We start from the raw sequence: 25,842 nt of genomic DNA, 5'->3' as shown, positions 1-25,842 counted from the left end.
GCTGCCTGTGTGAATGCACTTACAGAGCCTGTGTAGCCTAGGCCTAATCAACAGAAACGAGTCAATAGCAGCCTGCAGGGAGTGGAACTTGGACATATGTGTTGCAAAAAATAAATAACTGTGGGCATATGCCTGTTTAGCAGTTTATCTTGAGATTTGGAAAATATTATTATATTATTGGTGAAAATTGATTAAGGTCTAACTGCTTTCGTCTGGCATATTACATTCCCACCAAAACCACAATCAGTTGTGGACACCTGCACAGAATAACATTTAATGGATTATGATGTAAAATCTGATTCCAGGTCGGCATGCTCCGTGTAAACGTCATACATCCTAACCTTTCTGAGAACAGAGCAGGCCCGCCATTTCCCTGAATGCTTCTAGTCCTTTAAACCCAGTAGGAGTGGCGATACGAAGACACACAGGGATCCAGTGAGCGAGAGATCGGGATGAGAGATAGGCAGAGAATGAGTCAGCCTACCAAATGTACCACCGCATCTTTATTTATGAAATCAATTTGATCAAAGGCGTCATTCGGATCAACACTGGACTGAAATAAGCAAGCTTTGGATACGTTTGATACGTTTTGTTGTATAATTTTTCTTCTGCCTCGTCGCCCTGTCTTTTTCTTTCAGTTTTCCCCCTTTCTTTATTTTTAAATAGGTGGTGGACTGGAGGTGTCGACCGTGGAGATTATATAATTCAATTAATTTGGAACTTTATAGACATTGTGATTTTTCAAATTCTTTGTTGCATCAATAAACGAAGATGTCGGGGCAGAGCATTACTGACAGGATAACTGCAGCCCAGCACAGTGTAACTGGATCTGCTGTGTCGAAAACAGTATGCAAGGCCACCACACATGAAATAATGGGTCCGAAAAAGAAACATTTGGATTGTAAGTATCGAAATGATCGAGAGTTTCTGATGTGTCATTCATTAAAACCAGTCGGAGGTCTTCATCTCGTGAGTTATGGCGATGCTGACAAGGCCTGAAGCCTGAGTGGATAGGCTAATGTTATTGCTATGTTAGCTCCTGTCAAAATGTATCAAGCATACATTTTAGCAAAACGAGAGCATACAATGAGACTGCTCGTAACATTATTTAACTGGACGTTAACAGTAATATCCGATTTTTTGATAATTTCAGTGTAGGCCTACTCATCATCACTGTCACATTAGCTAGCTTTCTAGCCGTCTGTTAAGTGGTTTCATTCATTCTGCATAGCTTTAGGCTGCCCTCCCAGACCTAAACAGTTAACATGTAATTATCAGTCATAGTGTATCTTATCTTACCATTTATTGACAAGTTCTCTATGATACAGTACATTAACGTTTTGGCTATACAAAAATGCCCCCCAAAATATATGTTCCAGGGAGTAAATTCAGTAGACCTATTTTATCTATTTACCAGAAGAGGGTATAACAACCACATTTGAACAGCTCAGCTGTGGAAACTACCTTGTTCATTTTTCAGAGTAGAATGCTTTGTCTCATATGTAAGGTGTAGCCTACATTATCATCACTACTAGCACATGTACAGTGCCTTTTTGAAAGTATTCATACCCCTTGACTTATTCCACATTTTGTTGTGTGACAGCGTGAATTCAAAATTGATTAAATATAATTTTTTTCTCTCCCATCTTACCATAATACCCAATAATGCTATATATTTTTCAAATGTATTGAAAATGAAATACACATATCCAATTTACATAAGTATTCACACCTCTGAGTCAATACATGTTAGAATCACCTTTGGCCGCGATTACAGCTGTGAGTCTTTCTGGGTAAGTCTCTAAGAGCTTAGCACACCTGGATTGTACAATATTTGCACATTATTTAAAAAAATCTTCAAGCTCTGTCAAGTTGGTTGTTGATCATTGCTAGACAGACATTTTAATTTCTTGCTGTAGATTTTCAAGCAGATGTAAGTCAAAACTGTAACTAGGTCAATCAGGAACATTCAATGTCGTCTTGGTAAGCAACACCAGTGTACATTTGGCCTTGTGTTTTAGGATATTTTCCTGCTGAAAGGTTAATGTTTCTCCATTAGTGTCTGTTGGAAACCAGACTGAACCAGGTTTTCCTATAGGATTTTGCCTGTGCTTAAAATAAACTCCCCAGTCCTTGCCAATGAATAGCATACCCATAACATGGTGCAGCCACCACTATGCTTGAAAATATAAAGAGTGGTACTCTGATGTTGGATATGCCCCAAACATAACCTTTGTATTCAGGACATATCAAATAACATTTTATTTGTCACATACGCATGTTTAGCAGATGTTATTGCGGGTGTAGCGAAATGCTTGTAAAGTACATTTCTTTTCCACATTGTTTGGCAGTTTTACTTTAGCACAGGGTTGTCAAACTCATTCCATGGAGGGCCAAGTGTCTGCTGTTTTTTTTTTTTTTACTTTCAATTACGACAGACAACCAGGTGATGGGAGTTCCTTACTAATCAGTCACCGTAATTCATCAATCAAGTTCAAGTTAGGGGAAACCCTGCATTAAACTCTGGTAACTATTTTAAAATCACGATTGGCCTCATGGTGAAATCCAAATTCCTTACACTCCGGCAACTGAGTTAGGAAGGACGCCAGTATTGTTGTAGTGACTGGCTGTTGGCTGGGCTCCCTGCCTGTGCCATTAAACCCCTACAACTCATCCAGAACGCCGCAGCCCGTCTGGTGTTCAACCTTCCCAAGTTCTCTCACGTCACCCCGCTCCTCCGCTCTCTCCACTGGCTTCCAGTTGAAGCTCGCATCCGCTACAAGACCATGGTGATTGCCTACGGAGCTGTGAAGGGAACGGCACCTCCATACCTTCAGGCTCTGATCAGGCCCTACACCCAAACAAGGGCACTGCGTTCATCCACCTCTGGCCTGCTGGCCCCCCTACCTCTGAGGAAGCACAGTTCCCGCTCAGCCCAGTCAAAACTGTTCGCTGCTCTGGCACCCCAATGGTGGAACAAGCTCCCTCACGACGCCAGGACAGCGGAGTCAATCACCACCTTCCGGAAACACCTGAAACCCCACCTCTTTAAGGAATACCTAGGATAGGATAAAGTAATCCTTCTAAACCCCCCCCCCCCTTAAAAGATTTAGATGCACTATTGTAAAGTGGTTGTTCCACTGGATATCATAAGGTGAATGCACCAATTTGTAAGTCGCTCTGGATAAGAGCGTCTGCTAAATGACTTAAATGTAATGTAATGTAAATGTAATGGGTGTATTGATACACCATCCACAGTGTAATTTAGTAACTTCATGCTCAAATGGATATTCAATGTCTTTAAAAAAAATAAAAAATGTATTATCCATCTACCAACCAATAGGTGCCCTTTGCGAGGCATTGGACAACCTCCCTGGTCTTTGTGGTTGAATCTGTTTGAAATTCACTGCTCGACTGAGGGACCTTATAATTATCTGTATGTGTTGGGTACAGAGAGGAGGTAGTCATTCAAAAATCATGTTAAACACTTATTGCACACAGAGTGAGTCCATGCAAATTATTATGTGACTTTTTGTTACTCCTGAACTTTAGGCTTGCCATAACAAAGGTGTTGAATACTTATTGACTCAAGACATTTCAGCTTTTCATTTTGTATTAATTTTTAAACATTTCTAAGAACATAATTACCTTATGGGGTATTGTGTGTAGGCCAGTGACACTATCTCAATTTAATCAATTTTAAATCCATTTAACACAATGTAGGAAAAGTCAAGGGGTGTATGTCACTTCCAACTATTTTATGGTCTGTCTCACTCACCTGGTCTCTAGTTACAAAGGTGTAGAAATTGCTCACAGGAAAGGGAAATAGAATGTGTAAGGATGCCCTTTCATTGCAATGGGGTGTTATGCATAATTGAAATTCAAATGGACTGGTAGAGTATCAATAATCAATTCATGATTGTGGGTGTTTTATACATTTCTATATAATTTTTTTATAATCAAGTATAGTACACCCAAATCATATTAGAATTGTTCTCTCAATATTGGTTGGTAGGCCTATCCCTTTGCAATATTTGCTCAATCAGAAAATCAGAAGTCTAGCCAAAGCTGTGTTTGCACTTGAGGTCTGTGAATGGTTTGGCTGCCTGTGTAGCAGAGCTGCCTGGTTACTTGCCAGTGGAGTAAGAGTTATTTGGTACAGAGAGCTCTTTATAGCAGTCAGGGCCAGGCACAAGGATTTTCCACTGGACTCCAGTAGTCTGATTTAATCAGGCTGTAATACACAATTAATTGGTATATACTTTGTCTCAAATTTTGAGCAAATTTTGAGCAACAAACCACACAGACAACTGGTGAATGTAATTGTATTCAACATTCTAGCGTGTAAGGAACATTTACACAATCTTGCAGGCATTAGTTTCAGGCTGTATATACCAATTAATTGTAAATTACAGCCTGCTTAATCAGACGAATATATACACTACCGTTCAAAAGTTTGAGGTCACTTGTTTTTCCTTGTTTTTGAAAGAAAAGCTAAACATTTTTGTCCATTAAAATAACATCAGATTGATCAAATACAGTGTTGATATTGATAATGTTGTAAATGACTATTGTAGCTGGAAACGGCAGATTTACTTTATGTATGTAATATCTACATAGGCGTTCAGAGGCCCATTATCAGCAATATTAGCTAATCCAAATTTATAATTTTAAAAGGCTAATTTATTATTAGAAAACCCTTTTGCAATTATGTTAGCACATCTGAAAACTGTTGTGCTGACTTAAAGAAACAATAAAACAGGCCTTCTTTAGACTAGTTGAGTATCTAGAGCATCAGCATTTGTGGGTTCGATTTCAGGCTCCAAATGGCCAGAAACAAAGAGCTTTCTTCTGAAACTCATCAGTCGATTCTTGTTCTGAGAAATGAAAACTATTCCATGCAAGAAATTGACAAGAAACTGAAGATCTCATACAACACTGTGTACTACTCCCTTCACAGAACAGCGCAAACGGACTCTAACCATAATAGAAAGAGGAGTGGGAGGCCCTGGTGCACACCTGAGCAACATATCATATTGCAGAATGCTGTGCTAGCCATGCTGGTTAAGTGTGTCTTTGAATTCTAAATAAATCAGACAGTGTCACCAGCAAAGCACCATCACACCTCCTCCATGCTTCACGGTGGGAACCATACATGCGGAGATCATCCATTCACCTACTCTGCGTCTCACAAAGACACAGCGGTTGGAACCAAAAATCTCAAATTCTGACTCATCAGACCAAACAACAGATTTCCACCGGTCTCATGTCCATTGCTTGTGTTTCTTGGCCCAAGCAAGTCTCTTCTTATTGGTGTCCTTTAGTAGTGGTTTCTTTGCAGCAATTCGACCATGAAAGCCTGATTCATGCAGTCTCCTATGAACAGTTGATGTTGAGATGTGTCTGTTACTTGAACTCTGAAGCATTTATTTGGCCTGTAATATGAGGTGCAGGTAACTCTAATAAACTGAACTTCTGCAGCAGAGAACATTTTCCGGATTGACTGACCTTCATGTCTTAAAGTAATGATGGACTGTCGTTTCTCTTTGCTTATTCAAGCAGTTTCTACCATAATATGGGCTTGGTCTTTTACCAAATAGGGTTATCTTCTGTATACCATCTCTACCTTGTCACAACACAACTGATTGGCTCAAACACATTAAGAAATTCCACAAATTAACTTTTAAGGCCCACCTGTTAATTGAAATGCATTCCAGGTGACTACCTTATGAAGCTAGTTGAGAGAATGCCAAGAGTGTGTAAAGGGTGGCTACTTTGAAGAATCTCAAATATAAATATATCTTAATTTGTTTAACTTTCATTTTTTAAATTTATTTTTTACTATGATTCCATATGTTATTTCATAGTTTTGATGTCTTCACTATTCTACAATGTAGAACATAGTAAAAATAAAGAAACCGTTGAATGAGTAGGTGTGTCCAAACTTTTGACTGGTGTGTGTGTGTGTGTGTGTGTGTGTGTGTGTGTGTGTGTGTGTGTGTGTTACATAGTACCTTCGGAAAGTATTCAGATCCCTTGACTTTTTCCACATTTTTCTACGTTAGCCTTATTCTAAAATGGATTAAATAAAAAATCTTCAGCAATCTATACACAATACCCCATAATGACAAAGCGTAAAACATTTTTTTTGCATTTTTAGCAAATGTATTAAAAACAGAAATGCCTCATCAGACCCTTTGCTTATGAGCTCAGGTGCATCCTGTTTCCATTGCTCATCCTTGAGATGTTTCTACAACTTGATTGGAGTCCGCCAGTGGTACATTCAATTGATTGGACATGATTTGCAAAGGCACACACCTGTCTATATAAGGTCCCACAGTTGACAGTGCATGTCAGAGCAAAAACCAAGCCATGAGGACAAAGGAATTGTACCTAAAGCTCCGAGACAGGATTGTGTTGAGGCACAGATCTGGAGAAGGCTACCAAAACATTTCTGCAGCATCCCCAAGAACACAGTTGCCTCTATCATTCTTAAATGGAAGAAGTTTGGAACCATCAAGACTCTTCCTAGAGTTGGCTGCCCAGCCAAATTGAGTAATTGGGAGAAGGGCCTTGGTCAGGAAGGTGACCAAGAATCCGATGGTCACTCTGACAGAGCTCTAAGGTTCCTTTATGGAGATGGGAGAACATTCCAGAAGGACAACCTTCTCTGCAGCACTCCATCAATCAGGCCTTTATGGTAGAGTGGCCAGACGGAAGCCACGCCTCAGTAAAAGGCACATGACAGCCCGCTTGAAGTTAGCCAAAAGACTCTCAGACCATGAGAAACAAGATTCTCTGGTCTGATGAAACTAATATTGAAATCTCTGGCCTGAATGCCAAGCTTCACGTCTGGAGGAAACCTGGCACCATCCCTCCAGTGAAGCATGGTGGTGGCAGCATCATGCTGTGGGGAGGTTTTTCAGCGGCAGGGACTGGGAGACTAGTCAGGATCGAGGCAAAGATGAACGGAGCAAAGTACAGACAGATCCTAGATGAAAACCTGCTCAGGACCTCTTATCGGGGCAAAGGTTCACCTTACAACAAGACAACACAGGAGTGGCTTCGGTACAAGTCTCTGAATGTCCTTAAGTGGCCCGGCCAGAGCCCGGACTTGAACCCGATCGAACATCTCTGGAGAGACCTGAAAATAGCTGTGCAGCAACGCTCCCCATCCAACCTGACTGAGCTTGAGAGGATATGCAGAGAAGAATGGGAGAAACTCCCCAAATACAGGTGTGCCAAGCTTATAGCGTCATACCCAAGAAGACTCGATGCTGTAATTGCTGCCAAAGGTGCTTCAACAAAGTACTGAGTAAAGGGTCTGAATACTTATGTAAATGTCCATTTTTATTTGTAAGATTATCATTTTTTTGCTTCGTTTTTCCCGCCCTCAATCTACACACAATACCCCATAATGACAATGTAATCCATTTTAGAATAAGGCTGTAAGGTAACAGAATGTGGAAAAATTCAAGGGGTCTGAATATTTTCCGAAGGCACTGTATGATAAAAAAAGAACTTGACTTTTTCAAGTTTTTTTTATCTGTGTGACCATCCTCAGAAACACTATTCGTCACAAAGATGCACAAGTAACAGTGAATGCAACGAAGGACCTCTCCATTTAATTCACTCTCACTTTAATACATTTAATTATATACTGAACAAAAATATGAACGCAACAATTTCAATGATTTTACTGAGTTACAGTTAATTTAAGGAAATCAGTCAAAGGCCCTAATCTATGGATTTCACATGATTGGGCAGGGGTGCAACCATGCGTGGGTCTGGGAGGGAATAGGCCCACCCACTTGGGAGCCAGGCCCACCCATTGGGGAGCGAAGCCCAGCGAATCAGAATTAGTTTTTCCTCACAAGGCTTTATTACAGCCAGAAATACTCCTCAGTTTCATCAGCTGTCCGGGTGGCTGGTCTCAGACGATCCCGCAGGTGAAGAAGCTGGATGTGGAGTTTGTGGGCTGGCGTGGTTAAACGTGGTCTGCGGTTGTGAGGCCGGTTGGACATACTGCCAAATTCTCTAAAACGACATTGACGGCGGGTTATGGTAGAGAAATGAACATTAAATTATTTGGTAACAGCTCTGTTGGAAATTCCTGCAGTCAGCATGTCAATTTTCATGCTTCCTCAACTTCCCTGTAGCTCAGTTGGTAGAGCATGGTGTTTGCAACGCCAGGGTTGTGGGTTCGATTCCCACGGGGGGCCAAGTACGAAAAAAAAAAAATATGTATGAAATGAAAAAAATAAAATGTATGCATTCACTACTGTAAGTCGCTCTGGATAAGAGCGTCTGCTAAATGACTAAAATGTAAATGTAAATGTTAAGACATCTGTGGCATTGTGTTGTGTGACAGAACTGCACATTTTAAAGTGGCTTTTTATTGCTCCCAGCACAAGGTGCACCTGTGTAATTATAATGCTGTTTAATCAGCTTCTTAATATGCCACACCTGTCAGGTAGATGTATTATCTTGGCAATGGAGAAATGCTCACTAACATGGATGTAAACAAATTTGTGCACAAAATTTGAGAGAAACAAGCTTTTTGTGCATATGGAAAATGTCTGGGATTTTTTATTTCAGCTCAAGAAACACGGGACCAACACTTTACATGTTTTTTATATTTTTCTTCAGTATATGTGATTCAATTTCAAGCATGTTATATCTCTTCTGCAAGCAGGTTATGCATAATAGGTTACCGTTCAAATGTCATTTTCATTATGGGAGCATATTGCATGACACACAGGTACAATGACGTGGAGGTTGCTGGTTCAGACCCCAACTGAAGCATGTAGTAGGCTAGCTACATTATTTATTTTCCTAAATTATTTTGGGAGACATTGCCCTTTGAAACTACTGGAAAACTGTGTGAAACCAAGGTGATCACTGGTCAGTTAATCTGAAAGTGTCCACTTTTAATAACTTTTTAATCCTATGGACTATCTATGCTAAAGTTGTGAATTGATTCAGCCAGCCTGTTGTTTCACACCTGTTACTCCTGAGGTACAGGAGTCTTGATCTAACAGTATGAGTGAAAGTCGCCCCTCCCAGTCTTCCCTGAATAATCAGCTAGCCATGCTAACTGCTGCTCTGGAAGGTTATACTGTCCTACTTAGACTCCTGAAAACATGAGAATATAGGCCAGAAAGCCAGGCCTGGTTATTACACTGACTATCTGTTCATCACTCAGTCTGACTCTGAATGAGAATGGGTAAGCACAGGTTTGACTGGCATCCCCCATTCTCTACATCAGGGCTCCAACCCTGTTCCTGGAGCACTACTGTCCTGTAGGTTTTCACTCCAACCCTAATTTAGCGCACCTGATTCTAATAATTAGCTGGTTGATAGATTTAATCAGGTTAGTTACAACTGAGGTTGGAGGGTAGCTCTTCAGGAACAGGGTTGGAGAGCCCTGCTCTACATGAATTCTCTAACCATGTTCCTGGAGAGCTACCCTTCTGTAGGTTTTCGCTCCGACCCCAGTTTTGACTAACCTGGTTCAGTTTATCAACCAGCAAATTATTAGAATCAGGTGTGCAATATTACGGTTGGCTCGATGCATGAGCGCATTCAGTAGTATGACATAATGAGTTACTATATGCGGAGGAATGAGACTGAAATGTTTTAATGTGTATTATCGGAAGCAACAGAGACCAATAAGTCCAATAGACCAATTTTGACATAGTAGTTTTCAAATCAAATGTTATTTGTCACATGTGTAGACCTTAGAGTGAAATGATTACTTACAAGCCCTTAACCAACAATGCAGTTTTAAGAAAATACCCCCCCCCCCCCCCCCAAAAAAAGTAAGAGATAAAAGTAACAAATAATTAAAGAGCAGCAGTAAATAACAATAGCGGGGCTACTGTATATACAGGAGGTACCGGTACAGAGTCAATGTGCAGGGGCACCGGTGTCGAGGTAATTGAGATAATATGTACATGTAGGTAGAGTTATTAAAGTGACTATGCATAGATAATAACAGAGTAGCAGCAGTGTGGGGGGGGGGGGGGCAATGCACTACCCCCTGTAGTTCCTTGCAGTCGGAGGCCAAGCAGTTGCCATACCAGGCAGTGACGCAACTCGTCAGGATGCTCTCGATGGTGCAGCTGTAAAACCCTTTGAGGATCTGAGGACCCATGCCAAGTCTTTTCAGTCTCCTGAGGGGGAATAGCTCTTGAACCATGTTAGTCTGTTGGTGATGTGGACGCCCCGTCGATGAGAATGGGGGCATGCTCGGTCCTCCTTTTCCTGTAGTCCACAATCATGTGTCTTCATTACGTTGAGTGAGAGGTTGTTGTCTTTGCACCACATGGTCAGGTCTCTGACCTCCCTATAGGTTGTCTCATCATTGTCGGTGATCAGGCCTACCACTGTTGTGTTATCAGCAAACTTAATGATGGTGTTGGAGTTGTGCCTGGCTGTGCAGTCATGAATGAACATGGAGTACAGGAGGGAACGGAGCACGCCCTGAGGGGCCCCGTGTTGAAGATCAGCGTTGCGGATATTGTAAGCAGGAATCAGGAGGATAGAATTATGGTCAGATTCTCCAAATGGAGGGTGAGGGAGAGCTTTGTACGCGTCTCTGTGTGGAGTAAAGGTGGTCTAGAATTTTCTCAACCATTTTCCTCTAGTTGCAAACATGCTGATAGAAATGAGGTAAAACTGATTTAAGTTTCCTTGCATTACTGTCCCCGGCCACTAGGAGCACTACCTCTGGATGAGCGTTTTCCTGTTTGCTTATCGCAGTATACAGCTCACTGAGTGCGGTTTTAGTGCCAGCATCGGTCTGTGGTGGTATGTAGACAGCTACGAAAAATACAGATGGAAACGCTATAGGTAGATAGTGTGGTCTACAGCTTATCATGAGATACTCTACCTCAGGCGAGCAAAACCTTGAGACTTCCTTAGGTATCGTGCACCAGCTGTTGTTTACATATATGCATAGGCCCCTGCCCCGTGTCTTACCAGAGGCTGCTGTTCTATCCTGCCGATACAGTGTATAACCCGCCAGCTGTATGTTCTTAATGTCGTCGTTCAGCCACGACTCGGTGAAACATAAGATATTACAGTTTTTAATGTGCCGTTGGTAGGATAAACGTGCTTTCCGTTTGTCCCATTTATTTTCTAGCGATTGAACGTTAGCTAGCAGGACGGAAGGCAAAGGCAGATTAGCCTCTCATCACCTGATCCTCACAAGGCACCCTGATCTTTTTCCGTTAAATCTCAGTTTCCTTATCCAGCGAGTAACAGGGATCCGGGCCTGGTTGGGTGTCTGCAGTATATCCCTCCCGTCCGACTCATTGAAGAAAAACTCTTTGTCCAGTCTAAGTAATCGCAGTTCTGATGTCCAGAAGCTCTTTTCGGTCATAAGAGACGGTAGCAGGAACATTATGTACAAAATAAGTTACGAACAACGTGAAAAAAAATTGCATGGTTGGTTAAGAGCTGATAAGATTGTCATGTCTGTGTGCCCAAGAAAAGACCCAGGCCTCAAATAGCAAACATACACAAACGGTTGAGAATCAATTTCCTTCTTGTTATGTTGTGAAGAGAAAATAAGCTTGAAAGGAACTTAGCCTAGAAGCTGACTTGTACTGGTTCATGGGGCTCGTTAGAGTAGAGCTTTAGGTCAACTGAGGCTATAGACGAGTGGAGAGAACTGGTTGCGGAAGGAGCAACTAGTAGTTACTTAAGATATTTGACCAAAAATATATTGTTTGATTTAAAGATGGTGACATATTCATCAGGCTTTCATCTATTGAACTTCAGTAGACCCTCTTGAGGAATTGCCATGGCAAAAAACTTGAGAGAGGCAGCCTGTAGTACCGTAGCATAGTAATTAAGTGTCTTGAGTATAGTTAGGCAATTAGCAAGACCTTGAATTAAAGCTAATTGAATGAGATTGCAGTTAAGGGGAGAGTGCCCGTGTCTCTGTTTTGAACAGATTTAAAAACAGTGTCTTTCATAGACTATTAACTGACTTGACCCCAAAATTCAACTCCCCCATAGGGGAAATGCCTTGTATCCAAAGTTGTTTTAACCTCTACTGGCCACTACTGTTACTACAAGACATCAATTATCCATGGTCTTCGTAGACATCGAGCTATCGCTAACATGTCTCTGTCTGTCTGTCTCGTCCTTAGACCTGATCCATTGCACCAATGAGATGAACGTGAACATTCCCCAGCTGGCTGACTCACTGTTTGAAAGGACCACCAGCACGAGCTGGGTGGTGGTCTTCAAGTCGCTCATCGCCACACACCACCTCATGGTCTACGGCAATGAGGTGAGCTGAGCTTACAATCACCACTCTCTACAGTATTCTCTATGTCTACATTCACCACTCATTACATTATTGTCTGTAATATATATTATTTCTATAATAGCAATGCTATAGTGTTGAAGTTTTCAGTTCAGACATTAAGACAATCAATTGCTAACCATGGAATTTCTAGGTTTATATCATAATAAATATTTTTATAAAAATCTGGAAATTACTCTGGTGCGCCGGTCCAATTCTATTTCTGTAGATCAATGGAAATTAAGAACACGTGTTGATACCCCTCTTTTTCTTTGATACAGCGTTTTGTCCAATACTTGGCTTCAAGGAACACATTATTCAACCTCAGTAATTTTTTGGACAAAAGTGGTTTACAAGGTAAAGTATGAGTACTTGGCTCTCAACTGCTGTTTTCAAGCTCATCTTTAACTGTTAGTGACAAATACTTATAAGCGGAAACAATATAACTTATGAACGAATATAGCATGATTCTCATGTAGGTTTTCATGACAAATGTAAGATTTATATCACTTCTCAGGTCTCTCTCTCCCAGGCTACGATATGTCCACATTTATCCGGAGGTACAGTCGATATCTGAATGAAAAGGCTGTGTCATACAGACAGGTTGCCTTTGACTTCACTAAAGTAAAGCGAGGGTAAGAAATTCCCAACATATCAACAAAAGAAAGTGGTATGTTTGTTTTTGACTGACCCTCTCCTTAGCTGAATGTATGTCTATGGAGTTTTAAAGGCTCAAACAATTTCTTACAATAAACACTTTCTCCTTGCTGAGCCGCCCGCAGGTGTAAAAATAATGAAAATATTTATGACAGCTCAAATATTTAGTTTAGAAGAGAACAAGATTCTTGTCAGTTTTAACGACAGAATGTCATTTTTTTCAAAATGTTCAACGCTTTTTATATCCCATGAAGTAATCACAGGGGTATTTCTGTAACTCTGGGAACGATTTGTTAACATGCAGTAGAAATTGACTGGCTGCGGCTATTCTCACTGATTCCCTCCCTCTCTGTCATTTGTGCTTCTAACACCTATGTAACACTACACACACATCTCAACAGGGTGGATGGGGTGATGAGGACCATGAATACAGAGAAGCTACTGAAGACCATCCCTATCATACAAAACCAGATGGACGCCCTCCTCGACTTCAATGTGAGTCTGAGGTCAACCTCCCCAGAACTGTGCTGCTCAGGTCCTGTAATATGTACTGTAATATGAGAAGGTTCCTGGGGCTAACAGATTGTCAGGAATACTGATTACTGAATGGACAATGCTGAAACCAGAGATAGATACAGGCTGAAACCAGAGATGGACGCATATTCCTCCACACTGACCTGCTCTTTAATTGTTTGTCAGCGAAGCCAAAGTCATTATTGTGTGTTAAAAGGGCAACTTATGGCTTATGTGAAACTGAATGATGTGTCTCCTTCAGGTTAATGCCAATGAGCTCACAAACGGAGTGATCAATGCAGGGTTCATGCTCCTCTTCAAAGATTCTATTAGGCTTTTTGCTGCATATAACGAAGGCATCATCAACCTGCTGGGTAAAACCTCAACTCCAACTGTATTTTCTTCACTAGTTTCTGATGAATACTCTTTTAAAATGTTTAGTCTGGAGATGCTTTGTAGATCCTAGTACTGTAGATCTTTTGATATGTACAGTACTACATTTTACTAATGGAGACTAGATTCTCTACAGAGTTTATCCCTAGTGTGTTTACAGACTTTGAGTTAATGTCTGCTGTTTTTTATTTTTATTTTACCACAGAGAAGTACTTTGACATGAAGAAAACCCAGTGTAAAGAGGGCCTGGATATCTACAAGAAGTTCCTGACCCGAATGACCCGAATCTCAGAGTTCCTTAAAGTGGCAGAGGTGATTTCTTCTTCACCTGCTTTGAGTTTGATGCTATTCATTCATTCACTACCATTCATTGAAGGGAACATCCTCCGATATATTTACATTTTTGTGAGAAAATTGTAGTGGTAGAAAATAAGTTTTAATTTAGAGGCACCACTATAAATTTGCACATATTCTCATTTGACAGCAGGTGGGGATTGATCGAGGAGACATTCCAGACCTTTCCCAGGTAAGGCCTTACACTCAACTCCCTGAATGAGCCTTGCAGTATGAGGGATTTACTGGTAAAACCTATTAGACACACTCTCTGAACAAAAAGCCTACACACCAAACTTACTCTATCCATTTGTCTCTGCAGTTGGATTACTACTCTGTCTCCATCTCTCTCTCTCTTGCTCTCACTTTCTCTCCCTTATTTCTCGCTGTCACTTCCTATTTTCTACTCTCATTCTGTATTCTCTTTGTATGTGTGTCTCTCAGTATTAACTCCTCTTATTTAATCAGCTCTGTTGCCCCACCACACTATATTTACTCCACCCTGCACACGTCTCCCAGAGATAAGGCACTGCTCAGTGCATGAAGTCCTCCAATGCATGTTGCCAATTGTTGCCTTATTTTTCTTCTCATTTTTCTTCTTCTTGATTAGGCTCTATCTACGGTAAATAAAGGTGTTAAGCTGTTAAGAGTCCAAACTGACTGTGTATCTTACAGTACTTCTGATTTCACACTGTACAGCAAATTGAATAGATGGCCCCCCACACCTGTTGCGCTACAGTCAGTATTTTACAGTGACACTGGTTATATTACAGTATTTCCAAGGAAAATCCCTCCTCCACCAAGGATCATACTTTTCCTTGAAAGTACAAGTGCACTAGCTGTGTGTTATGTCCCCTAATATATTTTTTATGAGGCACCTGTAACAGTGTTATACACTTCAAATACATTATAGTTATTTATCTCTGACCATCACCACCTTTATATTCTGTATTTCCCCTTATCTTTCCACCTTTAGTTCACAGTTTGTGTAAGTATTCTCATCTCACTCTTCTTCTGTGTCTGTGACTTGCTTTGGTGTTGTCTTTGCATGCCTCTACTCTAACTCTGTGTCTGATTGACATTGTGTTTTATAGGAGTGAAGCAAATTGTACACAAAGGTCTCTTTGTCACATGAAATGTACATAGCCCATCCAACATGGCTGCCCAGGTGTGCTTAGGCATTGCAAATTCAACACCACATACTGTATGATGAAAGTGCTGTGGTGTGTGTCATCCACATACATTTCAATATCACTCATCCAATGGGGCTTTTAGCTGAAACGCATACAACCATTGACTGGTGGTGGGCTACCCACAGTCCTTTGTGTTTCTGCTTGTCCATCAATGTATTTCCCCGTCCCCACAGGAGGCCTTTTGCCTTTTGGTAGGCCATCATTGTAAATAAGAACTTGTTCTTAACTGACTTGCCTAGTTAAATAAAGGTTCAATCAAATTTAAAAAGTGCTAGAATCCAATAACTAAGGTATAGTGGTATATGGGACAGTATAGTTAGGGACCTGAGTTTTTCTCGCCACGTAACATGACCAGCTGAACGTTTTCCGAAAGGTTGTCAGGAAAAACTCAAGTCATATAGCTAGTGTATGTACAGTACATTAGATGAACTAGGTTGACCACCACTGCCTTAGATGGTTGTGTTCATATAGTACAGTGTAGCTGCATGTTTCCAACCCTGGCCTTTACTAACTGCTGTTCTCCATTACAACAGGCTCCCAGTAGCCTTCTGGAAGCTCTGGAGCAGCACCTGGCCTCACTAGAGGGGAAGAAAGTCAAAGACTCCACCGCTGCCAGCAGGTATGTACAGGATGGGCTACGTCTCAAATGGCACCCTATTCCCTACATAGTGCACTACATTTGAACATAGCTTGGTCAGAAGTAGTGCATAGGAAACAGGGTGCCATTTGGGACGTATCCTATGTCTCACACTGGAGTGTCTTTGGCACTGAGTCCACTATTCCCCCTGCAGGTAGCCTAGAAGCGGCTGCCACTATAATAACTGATTTGCTTTGTGCACAAGCTGTTAAGCCAAGATTGCTTGAATTATTATTCATGGTAATGGTTATTGATGTTTTCAGCCAGGGTTGCTGTAGTATTCTGCCTAAAGGTGTTTACTGTTGTTTCAGGGCCAGTACTCTATCCAACGCAGTGTCCTCGCTGGCCAGTACAGGGATGTCTTTTACTAAAGTAGATGAGCGGGAGAAGCAGGCTGCTCTGGAGGAGGAACAGGCTCGTCTCAAAGCACTGAAGGTACAGCCATCATGACACGTGGATCACAACATCAATATGATTAGAATGGACATGGTTTCATGTTGCCTGTCCCATCTACATGTGAAGGACAGTGATATGTTGCAGTATGCAGGCAATGATTTGAACAATTCAAAGCCTTGTTTGGTGGATCCAGTATGGCCCACATGCATGACTACAATCATCGCCTACTGTATTTGACTTGGACTCTTTCCACCCAGGAACAGAGGCTGAAGGAGCTCTCGAAGAGGCCTTCCTTTGCCACCACAGACACGTCTCCTGTCTCCACCACCGGGGTCACTATCAGCACAGCCCCAGCCATCGACCTTTTCTCCACACCCAGCTGCTCCAATGGGTAAATGTTCACCTATGACCTGTGAAGCTTACCCACTCATGTGGTTGACCAGAGAGGTCAGTGTGGATTATGTATAAATTACTCCTAACCACTGATACAGGGTCAGATATTTCTTCATTTTCCTAGTGGTTAAGGTTAGGATTTAGAGTGCTCTGATTCTAGATCTGTGGTTAGGGGGAACCTCTACCTCAATACTTCTGTGTGTATCTGGTAATGCTGATGTTTAGCTACATGTCCCAGTGTGGATTCAGGTATCGCATCACTGCTGTCTTCTCTCCTCAGTGCTCTGAAGATGGAGAGTGACCTGTTTGACATTCAGCAGACGTTTAACCCTTCAATGCAGGCCAGTTCTACAGGGCTTCCTGTGGCCACCGCATGGGCAGGTAGGAGAAACAGCCACCACCACAGGACCACTCTATTGTCTAGTATCTTCTACCATGTTCTGTTCTTCGTGCTCTCCCTCTCTTCCTGTTGTGTCTGACTCTGATGTCCTCCTGTTCTTCTCTTCTGTATCTCGTCTTTCTTTCTCTCCTCTGCCTGCCTAGATCCTTTCACCTCTGCTGAAGCTGGAGATGACTCCATGCCAAACCTTAATCCTTTCCTGTCAAAAGTCGTTGTCGATGCAGCTGCTCACTTACCTGTCGTGTCCTCCGACGGTGTTAGCTATTCCTCTAGGACGTCTGGTCATGAAATGTTTAGTGGTAAAGATGCTCTTTGTTCCTCCTGAAATATCCTTCCTGTGTCTCTGGGAATTTGAAGGAAGTCTCTCATAACTGTTACTTCTGTCTACATGTACAGTCAATTGGGAAAGTATTCAGACCCATTCACTTTTTCAACATTTTGTTACGTTACAGCCTTATTCTAAAATGGATTAAATTGTCGTCGCCCCCAATCTGCACACAATACCCCATAATGAGAAAGCAAAAACAGGTTTTTAGATTTTTTTGCAAATGTATAATAATAAAAAAAAAATCACATTTTACATAAGTATTCAGACCCTTTACTCAGTACTTTGTTGAAGCACCTTTGGCAGCAATTACAGCCTCGAGTCTTCTTGGGTGTGACACTACAATCTTGGCACACCTGTATTTGGGGAGTTTCTCCCATTCTTCTCTGCAGATCCTCTCAAGCTCTGTCTGGTTGGATGGGGAGCGTTGCTGCACAGCTATTTTCAGGTCTCTCCAGAGATGTTTGATCGGGTGTGGGCTCTGGCTGGGCCACTCAAGGACATTCAGAGACTTGTCCAGAAGCCACTCCTGCGTTGTTTTGGCTGTGTGCTTAGGGTTGTTGTCCTGTTGGAAGGTGAATCTTCGCTCCATTCTGAGGTCATGAGCGCTCTGGAAAAGGTTTTTATCAAGGATCTCTCTGTACTTTACTCCATTCTTTCTCTCAATCCTGACTAGTCTCCCAGTCCCTGCCACTGAAAAACATCCCCACAGCATGATGCTGCCACCACCATGCTTCACCATAGGGATGGTGCCAGGTTTCCTCCAGATGTGAAGCTTGGCATTCAGGCCAAAGAGTTCAATATTGGTCCTTTAGGAGCCTTTTGGCAAACTCCAAGCAGGTTGTCATGTGCCTTTTACTGAGGAGTGGCATCTCTGGCCACTCTACCATAAAAGCCTGATTGGTGGAGTTGCAGAGATGGTTGAACTTCTGGAAGGTTCTCCCATCTTCACAAAAGAACTCTTGAGCTCTGTCAGAGTGACCATCGGGTTCTTGGTCACCTCCCTGACCAAGGCCCTTCTCCCCTGAATGCTCAGTTGGCCAGGCGGCCAGCTCTGGGAAGAGTCTTGGTGGTTCTAAACTTCTTCCATTTAAGAATGATGGAGGCCACTGTGTTCTTGGGGACCTTCAATGCTGCAGAAATGTTTTGGAACCCTTCCCCAGATCTGTGCCTCGACACAATCCCGTCTCGGAGCTCTACGGACAATTCCTTCGACCTCATGGCTTGGTTTTTGCTCCGACATGCACTGTGACCTGATATAGACAGGTGTGTGTGCCATTCCAAATCATGTCCAATCAATTGAATTTACCACAGGTGGACACCAATTTGCAGAAACATCTCAAGGATCATCAATGGAAACAGGATGCACCTGAGCTTCATTTCGAGTGTCATAGCAAAGAGTCTGAATACTTTTGTAAATAAGGTATTTCTGTTTTTTATTTTTAATACATTTGCTGAAATTTCTAAAACCTGTTTTCGTGTTTTCATTATGTGGTATTGTGTATAGATTGATGAGGAAAAATTGTATTTAATCAATTTTAGAATAAGGCTGTAACGTAACAAAATGTGGAAAAGTCAAGGGGTCTGAATACTTTCTGAATGCACTGTAAATGATCTCATGGCTGTCTAAAGTTAAATGTTTGTTGTGTACCTTGAAATGCAAAGCCTCCACTTGCTATATTGTTATTGTAGCACAGTCCTATAATGGAAGCTAAGGTTTGAACCACAAGCTAACACTGTGACGTGGAGTTACTGGTTTTGATAGGCTCCCATGCCAGTTCAGTCTAATATGAGGCTTTATCCATTGAGGTCTCACATTTTAGTGTCTAGTAAACCCATGTCCAAAATTATTCTGACTAAGTGGTTGTGTTCAAATTATGGTTTTCCTGCTGCTGATATATATTGTTTCATAATGTATTCAAGTAGGCTATTGCTTCTAGATATTACAAACCAATAATTTGATTATTTTCTCTTGTAGTATTCTCTTAGCAGTATAAGTTGAAATCTGTTTCCCTTACTAATATTATTTTTGATTCTCTAGATCGTTATAATCCCTTTACTGACACAAACTCGTCCGTTTCAACCAATTACAAACGCACAGTGCGGATAGAACACTCCATCTCAGGTACTATGATGGCTCACCATCCCAGCCTATGTTTCCTGAGCCCATAGGCAAACATAGACCCCTCAACCCATGTAATGTGTTTAGTGGCCCCATAATAACCCTATGGTTAGGGTAGTCTGGTGATTTAGATGACTTTAGTGTCAATAGGATATTTTTATAGCCTTTATATCCTTGTACTCTGCAGCTCCTGTTTTGATTTTGTTAGAATTAGGGACACTAACAAGTAAAACTAAGTGTTTTCTGTTAACTGTCTCCTTTTTGTCTGTACTGTCACTTTGCCTTGCTTGCCTTTCTTGCCGTGCCTTGAAATGCCTTCCTTTGCTCTCTTCCTTCTTCCTGCCCATACTTTGGCGTTGTCAGACTCCTTCTGTGGTGGTCCAGTGGCCATGGCCCAGCACCTTCCACACCAGGCCCCCTACCCCACTGAGCCCTCTGCTGTAGCAGGTCAATTCAGAGGTAGAGTACTAGAGAACCTGTACCTCTACTGTAGCAGGTCTATTCAGAGGTAGAGTACTAGAGAACCTGTAGCTCTACTGTAGCAGGTCTATTCAGAGGTAGAGTACTAGAGAACCTGTAGCTGTACTGTAGCAGGTCTATTCAGAGGTAGAGTACTAGAGAACCTGTAGCTCTACTGTAGCAGGTCTATTCAGAGGTAGAGTACTAGAGAACCTGTAGCTCTACTGTAGCAGGTCTATTCAGAGGTAGAGTACTAGAGAACCTGTAGCTCTACTGTAGCAGGTCTATTCAGAGGTAGAGTACTAGAGAACCTGTAGCTCTACTGTAGCAGGTCTATTCAGAGGTAGAGTACTAGAGAACCTGTAGCTCTACTGTAGCAGGTCTATTCAGAGGTAGAGTACTAGAGAACCTGTAGCTCTACTGTAGCAGGTCTATTCAGAGGTAGAGTACTAGAGAACCTGTAGCTCTACTGTAGCAGGTCTATTCAGAGGTAGAGTACTAGAGAACCTGTAGCTCTACTGTAGCAGGTCTATTCAGAGGTAGAGTACTAGAGAACCTGTAGCTCTACTGTAGCAGGTCTATTCAGAGGTAGAGTACTAGAGAACCTGTAGCTCTACTGTAGCAGGTCTATTCAGAGGTAGAGTACTAGAGAACCTGTAGCTCTACTGTAGCAGGTCTATTCAGAGGTAGAGTACTAGAGAACCTGTAGCTCTACTGTAGCAGGTCTATTCAGAGGTAGAGTACTAGAGAACCTGTAGCTCTACTGTAGCAGGTCTATTCAGAGGTAGAGTACTAGAGAACCTGTAGCTCTACTGTAGCAGGTCTATTCAGAGGTAGAGTACTAGAGAACCTGTAGCTCTACTGTAGCAGGTCTATTCAGAGGTAGAGTACTAGAGAACCTGTAGCTCTACTGTAGCAGGTCTATTCAGAGGTAGAGTACTAGAGAACCTGTAGCTCTAGCCATTTAGAAGGAGACCAGCCATTTTCTGTAAGGTGACTTTCTGTAGCTATTTAGCAGCTCTGACTTTGACACCAATGGAATAATACTTCTCCATCATTGCACCTGCTGTGTTCTGAGCAGCCTCCCCTCTGACCTCTTTACAGGGTACTCCACAGCAACACAGGCCCCTCCCCCAGGAGCACTCCAAGTGGACTTCGAGTCAGTCTTTGGAGCCAAAGCTTCTGGTGCTAACAACATGGAATCTGATGGTGAGGTGTTGACTATTATACTGTTTGATACACATGGTGTTTCACATCCAACCAATGTACATCTCTCTGTCCTCCTTAGACATCCTGAAACCCACCATGGTTGGCTCCAATCAGGCCCTGTGCTCAATCAATCAGCTGTCAGACAAACTGGTGGGAGATGACCTGGACTCCTCCCTGGCCAACCTGGTGGGAAGTAGGTGTCACAACGTCATTCTAGGATATTTCATTCAGGTTAAACTCCCAGAACAGAAAACTATGAATTAAGAGAGATCAACACCCATCTCTGCCTGAGTGGTGTCTATTTATATTTTATTTGATATACTCCTAGGTTAGACCGCACTATGTCACATAGCTATAGCAGAATGAACTGTTTCTGGATGTGTATATCTCACATTTATATTACTATCCTCTTCTAGATCTCGGGATTGGAAATGGCACAACGAAAAAGTAAGTGAGCTGTTCAGTCTCTTCAACGTGCTGTGGTCAGTGCTAGATGAAGAACTGTTCTGTATAGCCAGCAGCAGTTAGGAGCCAGTGCTAATATTAGCTGTCTTAATCTACAGTGACATCCACTGGAGCCAGCCTGGGGAGAAGAGGCTGACTGGCGGTAGCAACTGGCAGCCCAAAGCAGCCCCAAACACCACCTGGAACCCCGTCTCCATGGTAATACACACTACACTGGCCTCTTAAGTACTGGTGCTCTTATCTGCCTGTGATGAGTGTTTAGCTAATGTATCACTCTAGTGTTGGTTTCAGACAAACAATGTTAAGAAGTTCTTGACTTGACATTGGTCTGCTGTATTCTCTGTGGGAGAAGATGTTGCGTCATCATTTGTGTGTTTGTATCTCCACAGACCCCCCCAGTCATGGCCTACCCTGCAACAACACCCACAGGCATGATGGGGGGATATGGCATGGTCAGTATCTGTCAGCTGGATGTCTGGATCCATTCCATTAGCTAATCCATGACATAGCCATGCATTAGCTAGCCCTGAGGGACATAGCCATGCATTAGCTAGCACTGAGGGACGTAGCCATGCATTAGCTAGCACTGAGGGACGTAGCCATGCATTAGCTAGCACTGAGGGACGTAGCCATGCATTAGCTAGCACTGAGGGACGTAGCCATGCATTAGCTAGCACTGAGGGACGTAGCCATGCATTAGCTAGCACTGAGGGACGTAGCCATGCATTAGCTAGCATGAGGGACTTAGCCATGCATTAGCTAGCACTGAGGGACTTAGCCATGCATTAGCTAGCACTGAGGGACGTAGCCATGTATTAGCTAGCACTGAGGGACGTAGCCACGCATTAGCTATCTCTAAGGAACAAAGCCATGCAGTAGCTAGTATTGCTCCTCTGCTGGTCTCCTTGTCCCCCCCCGCACCACATACAGTAGAGATAGCACTGAGAGGTAATAGCCATACAGTAGAGATGGCCCTGAGAGGTAATAGCCATACAGTAGAGATGGCACTGAAAGGTGATAGCCATAGAGCAGAGATGGCACTGACCGGTAATAGCCATACAGTAGAGATGGCACTGACCGGTAATAGCCATACAGTAGAGATAGCACTGAGAGGTAATAGCCATACAGTAGAGATAGCACTGACAGGTAATAGCCATACAGTAGAGATAGCACTGAGAGGTAATAGCCATACAGTAGAGATAGCACTGACCGGTAATAGCCATACAGTAGAGATAGCACTGAGAGGTAATAGCCATACAGTAGAGATAGCACTGACAGGTAATAGCCATACAGTAGAGATAGCACTGACCGGTAATAGCCAATAAGAATAACAGTAATACGTGCTATACATGCTTCTGTGCTATGCAATCTACTGTAGCATGTCTCTTATGCTTGATGTTTCTCTATGCTATTGTCTTTAGCCACCCCAACAGCTTGGCTCTATGGGTATGATGAACCAACCCAACATGATGTACAACCAGCCCGTCATGAGGCCGCCCAACCCCTTCAGCTCTGTATCCAGCGCTCAGGTGTGTGTTTGTATAATAATCAGTTCTGTGTGTGTGTGTGTGTACCATGCACGTGAGTTCAGTGTCCAGGTGTATTCAGTGCTGTGTATAGTTACATTAGCTGTGTGTGTGTGTGTGTGTACTACCCCCTGTGATAACAACAGTGTTCTAGTTTATTCTTACCTCTCAGGAGGAGAGGGACAAAATCTGTCTGTCATCCCTTTCCTCAAGAGTCCGCAATTTTACCCCCCTTGGTGTAACCTGTCTTTCACCCGATCTGATCCCTCCCTCTCACTCACACTCTCTCTCTCTCTCTCTGACCTCTCCTCTCCATGTGTTTCTCCCTCTCCCTGTAATAGCCCTCTGCAGCCTCTAGTCCTTCCAGCCAGAGTCCTCTCAGAGCCCCTGGACAGGATCCATTTGCACAGCTCTCTCTCAAGGATTTCTTGTAGAGCGTCTCTTAGGTACAGCTTGCTCTGTGCTTGCGGATGTACATGCATGCACAGCGCGGCTTTACACTCATGCTTCTCTTTTTTTTCTCTTCTCTTACTCTTCCTTCATTTGAAAACTCACTGCTTCTTCCATCTGATCAACCACTGCTGTTTATTTCCTCTGGCTATATCTCTTGCACTTTATATTGGCCTGATTTAATTGGTTTGTGTCTTGCTCGCTTAAACAATCAGCAGATGCATTTCAGCATTTTTTAAATTGTTTTATACTTTCCACAGATACGGTAGCCATTACGTCTTTGCTGATATGCGTTTTTCCCCATGCCATGACTTTAGATATAGTATTGTCGTTTTCAGCCAATAGGTTGCCATTGTGACGGTTGCTTTTGCTCTGAGGACATTGTGATGCCTTTTCATTGTATTTATTCAGTTTACTATTTCAGCACCACCATGAGTGAGCTGGTAATACTCTGGTCTAATCAATCCTTGTATGATGATTTCCACCCACAGATGCAGTTCATGTAATACGAAGTGTCTCTCAGAAGATGAAGCACTTAGCAGCAAAGCTTTGTCCTCATTGCCAGTCTAACTCTTCACGGAAATGTTCACCCCCTCCCCCCAAATACAGACATGTCAAGAACACAACGAACAGTGCAATGACTGGAGGAAAACCATGGAAACCATGTCCAAATGACGCTGGGAAGAAGAGAATTCACCACCTATTATTCTGTCATTTGTCCAAGACCTCAAGTGATGCTGCTGTAAAAAAATAAAAAATAAACCTATAGGGATTCCATAGCCATTTTATAATCTGTAAAGATAGCTATGGGTGCTGAGAGACTTTGATATCTAATGTATTTGGAAATACTACTGTGGTTGGATGTAACAGCTTGGTGTTCTAATCGAGGGGGAGGGGGGACATGAAGAAAGAGGAATCCTTCCCTCTCTTGATCCGATCATCAGTCATCCATTTCCTAGTTATTTAACTGTCACTGAGTAGTGATGCTAATGACGTTTACACCTGTTTTAGTTTGTCTTTTTTACTGTGTTTACAGTAGACATTCCTTGTGTGTTTTATTTATTTATTATTTGGTTTTAAGACTGGGGGAAAAATCTATAGTACATTGAACACCTGTGGGAGTGCTTCAGCATTAAACATGGATGTTGGATTGTTTCATTGGAGCGGTAGAGAAAAGAAAATACATATTATATAAAATACACATATAAATGCAATGATAGAGCACTAAATGTTCTCCAAGTTTTGTGTTAAGAACAATTCTTACTGGCTCAAATCCCATGATCTCCCCTGTGCAAGTGGAGTAGGGGGTTCCAGTATGAGTCAGTAATCTATATAGTCAATTCTGTGCCTAGAGTTTTTTGCAATGGAACAACTTTTCTGTCTAGTTGAAAAACACTTCATCCACGTTTCTGAAGCATCACACTGGGGTGGGATCCATTTTGCTTTAAGCTTGGCATGCCATCGACTCACTGACCGTTTAAATGGCTGCCTTTACTCTGAATGTGAAAGAATTGCTTTTATATTGCACACATCTTTACGCGCACCGCACAGCTCCTCAGCTCTGACTCCCTGGGAGCCAGACGAGAGGAGAGTGTGTCTGGGTGTTGCAGATACTAAACAAGGGTTACAGTTTTGATGTAAATTAGTTGTATAAAGATCCAGTGGAACAGGGTGAGAGAGGGGCACTGTTGATCGGTGCTCTGTGTATATAAAACTGACTGTTCAACGGAGAGGGAAGTGAAAGATGTATGAAATATGAAAGCAATTCAATCAAAATCTGACTCTACCTAAGTTTGATTCAGGATATTTTCTGCATTTGTCTGGCGCAGATTATATTTTTGTTTATGTAATTAGAACGTGTAGCAGACATTGACTGAGTTTTTTTCTTTCTTTTTCAAATAAAGAGCAGCTTCCACAAATTGATGTTCTTAAACATTTTATTAAAATGTGTTGGTGAATATTGCAACAGTGATGGCATCTTTGGCACTATGGTTAGTATATATGTGGATTCTCTTAGTTTTTGGATTACTTTTTGCCTTTCTCCTGTATTTT

The 25,842-nt window shown here is 42.2% G+C and overlaps 1 protein-coding gene across 12 annotated transcripts; it reads left to right on the top strand.

Moving 5' to 3' along the window:
- Nucleotides 1–358: 358 nt before the first annotated feature.
- On the top strand, nucleotides 359–25,709 carry LOC106613010 (phosphatidylinositol-binding clathrin assembly protein). Of its 12 annotated transcripts, none has more exons than XM_014214828.3 (23): nucleotides 362–901; nucleotides 12,162–12,304; nucleotides 12,601–12,676; nucleotides 12,852–12,954; nucleotides 13,378–13,471; nucleotides 13,752–13,863; nucleotides 14,088–14,194; nucleotides 14,367–14,408; nucleotides 15,942–16,027; nucleotides 16,357–16,480; nucleotides 16,705–16,832; nucleotides 17,115–17,215; nucleotides 17,378–17,533; nucleotides 19,601–19,684; nucleotides 20,045–20,140; nucleotides 21,245–21,349; nucleotides 21,429–21,542; nucleotides 21,766–21,796; nucleotides 21,913–22,012; nucleotides 22,204–22,266; nucleotides 23,236–23,343; nucleotides 23,682–23,786; nucleotides 24,282–25,709. In XM_014214828.3, exons 1-22 carry the CDS (start codon nucleotides 772–774, stop codon nucleotides 23,772–23,774), a joined length of 2,196 nt encoding a protein of 731 aa, XP_014070303.1. In that variant the 5' UTR covers nucleotides 362–771; the 3' UTR covers nucleotides 23,775–23,786; nucleotides 24,282–25,709. The 12 variants fall into 12 exon arrangements, with proteins under 12 accessions (XP_082812477.1, XP_082812471.1, XP_014070303.1 ...); XM_014214827.3 differs by having other exon boundaries at nucleotides 16,699–16,832; XM_045724641.2 differs by having other exon boundaries at nucleotides 12,837–12,954.
- Nucleotides 25,710–25,842: the final 133 nt, after the last annotated feature.

This window comes from Salmo salar, chromosome 09 (assembly GCF_965601325.2).
Source record: "Salmo salar chromosome 09, fSalSal1, whole genome shotgun sequence".
In the NCBI taxonomy this organism is placed as follows: domain Eukaryota; kingdom Metazoa; phylum Chordata; class Actinopteri; order Salmoniformes; family Salmonidae; genus Salmo; species Salmo salar.
Note: the sequence above shows the minus strand (reverse complement) of the source record. Positions and strands in the feature narration are given on the sequence as shown.

What these genes read in the sequence shown, in the direction of transcription:
- LOC106613010 (XM_014214825.3), top strand. Translation starts at nt 772, where the DNA reads ATGTCGGGGCAGAGCATTACTGACAGGATAACTGCAGCCCAGCACAGT. An exon ending in AGGCATCATCAACCTGCTGG is followed by an intron (nt 13,864 to 14,087) that starts GTAAAACCTCAA and finishes ATTTTACCACAG; the next exon opens with AGAAGTACTTTGACATGAAG. An exon ending in ACATTCCAGACCTTTCCCAG is followed by an intron (nt 14,409 to 15,941) that starts GTAAGGCCTTAC and finishes CCATTACAACAG; the next exon opens with GCTCCCAGTAGCCTTCTGGA.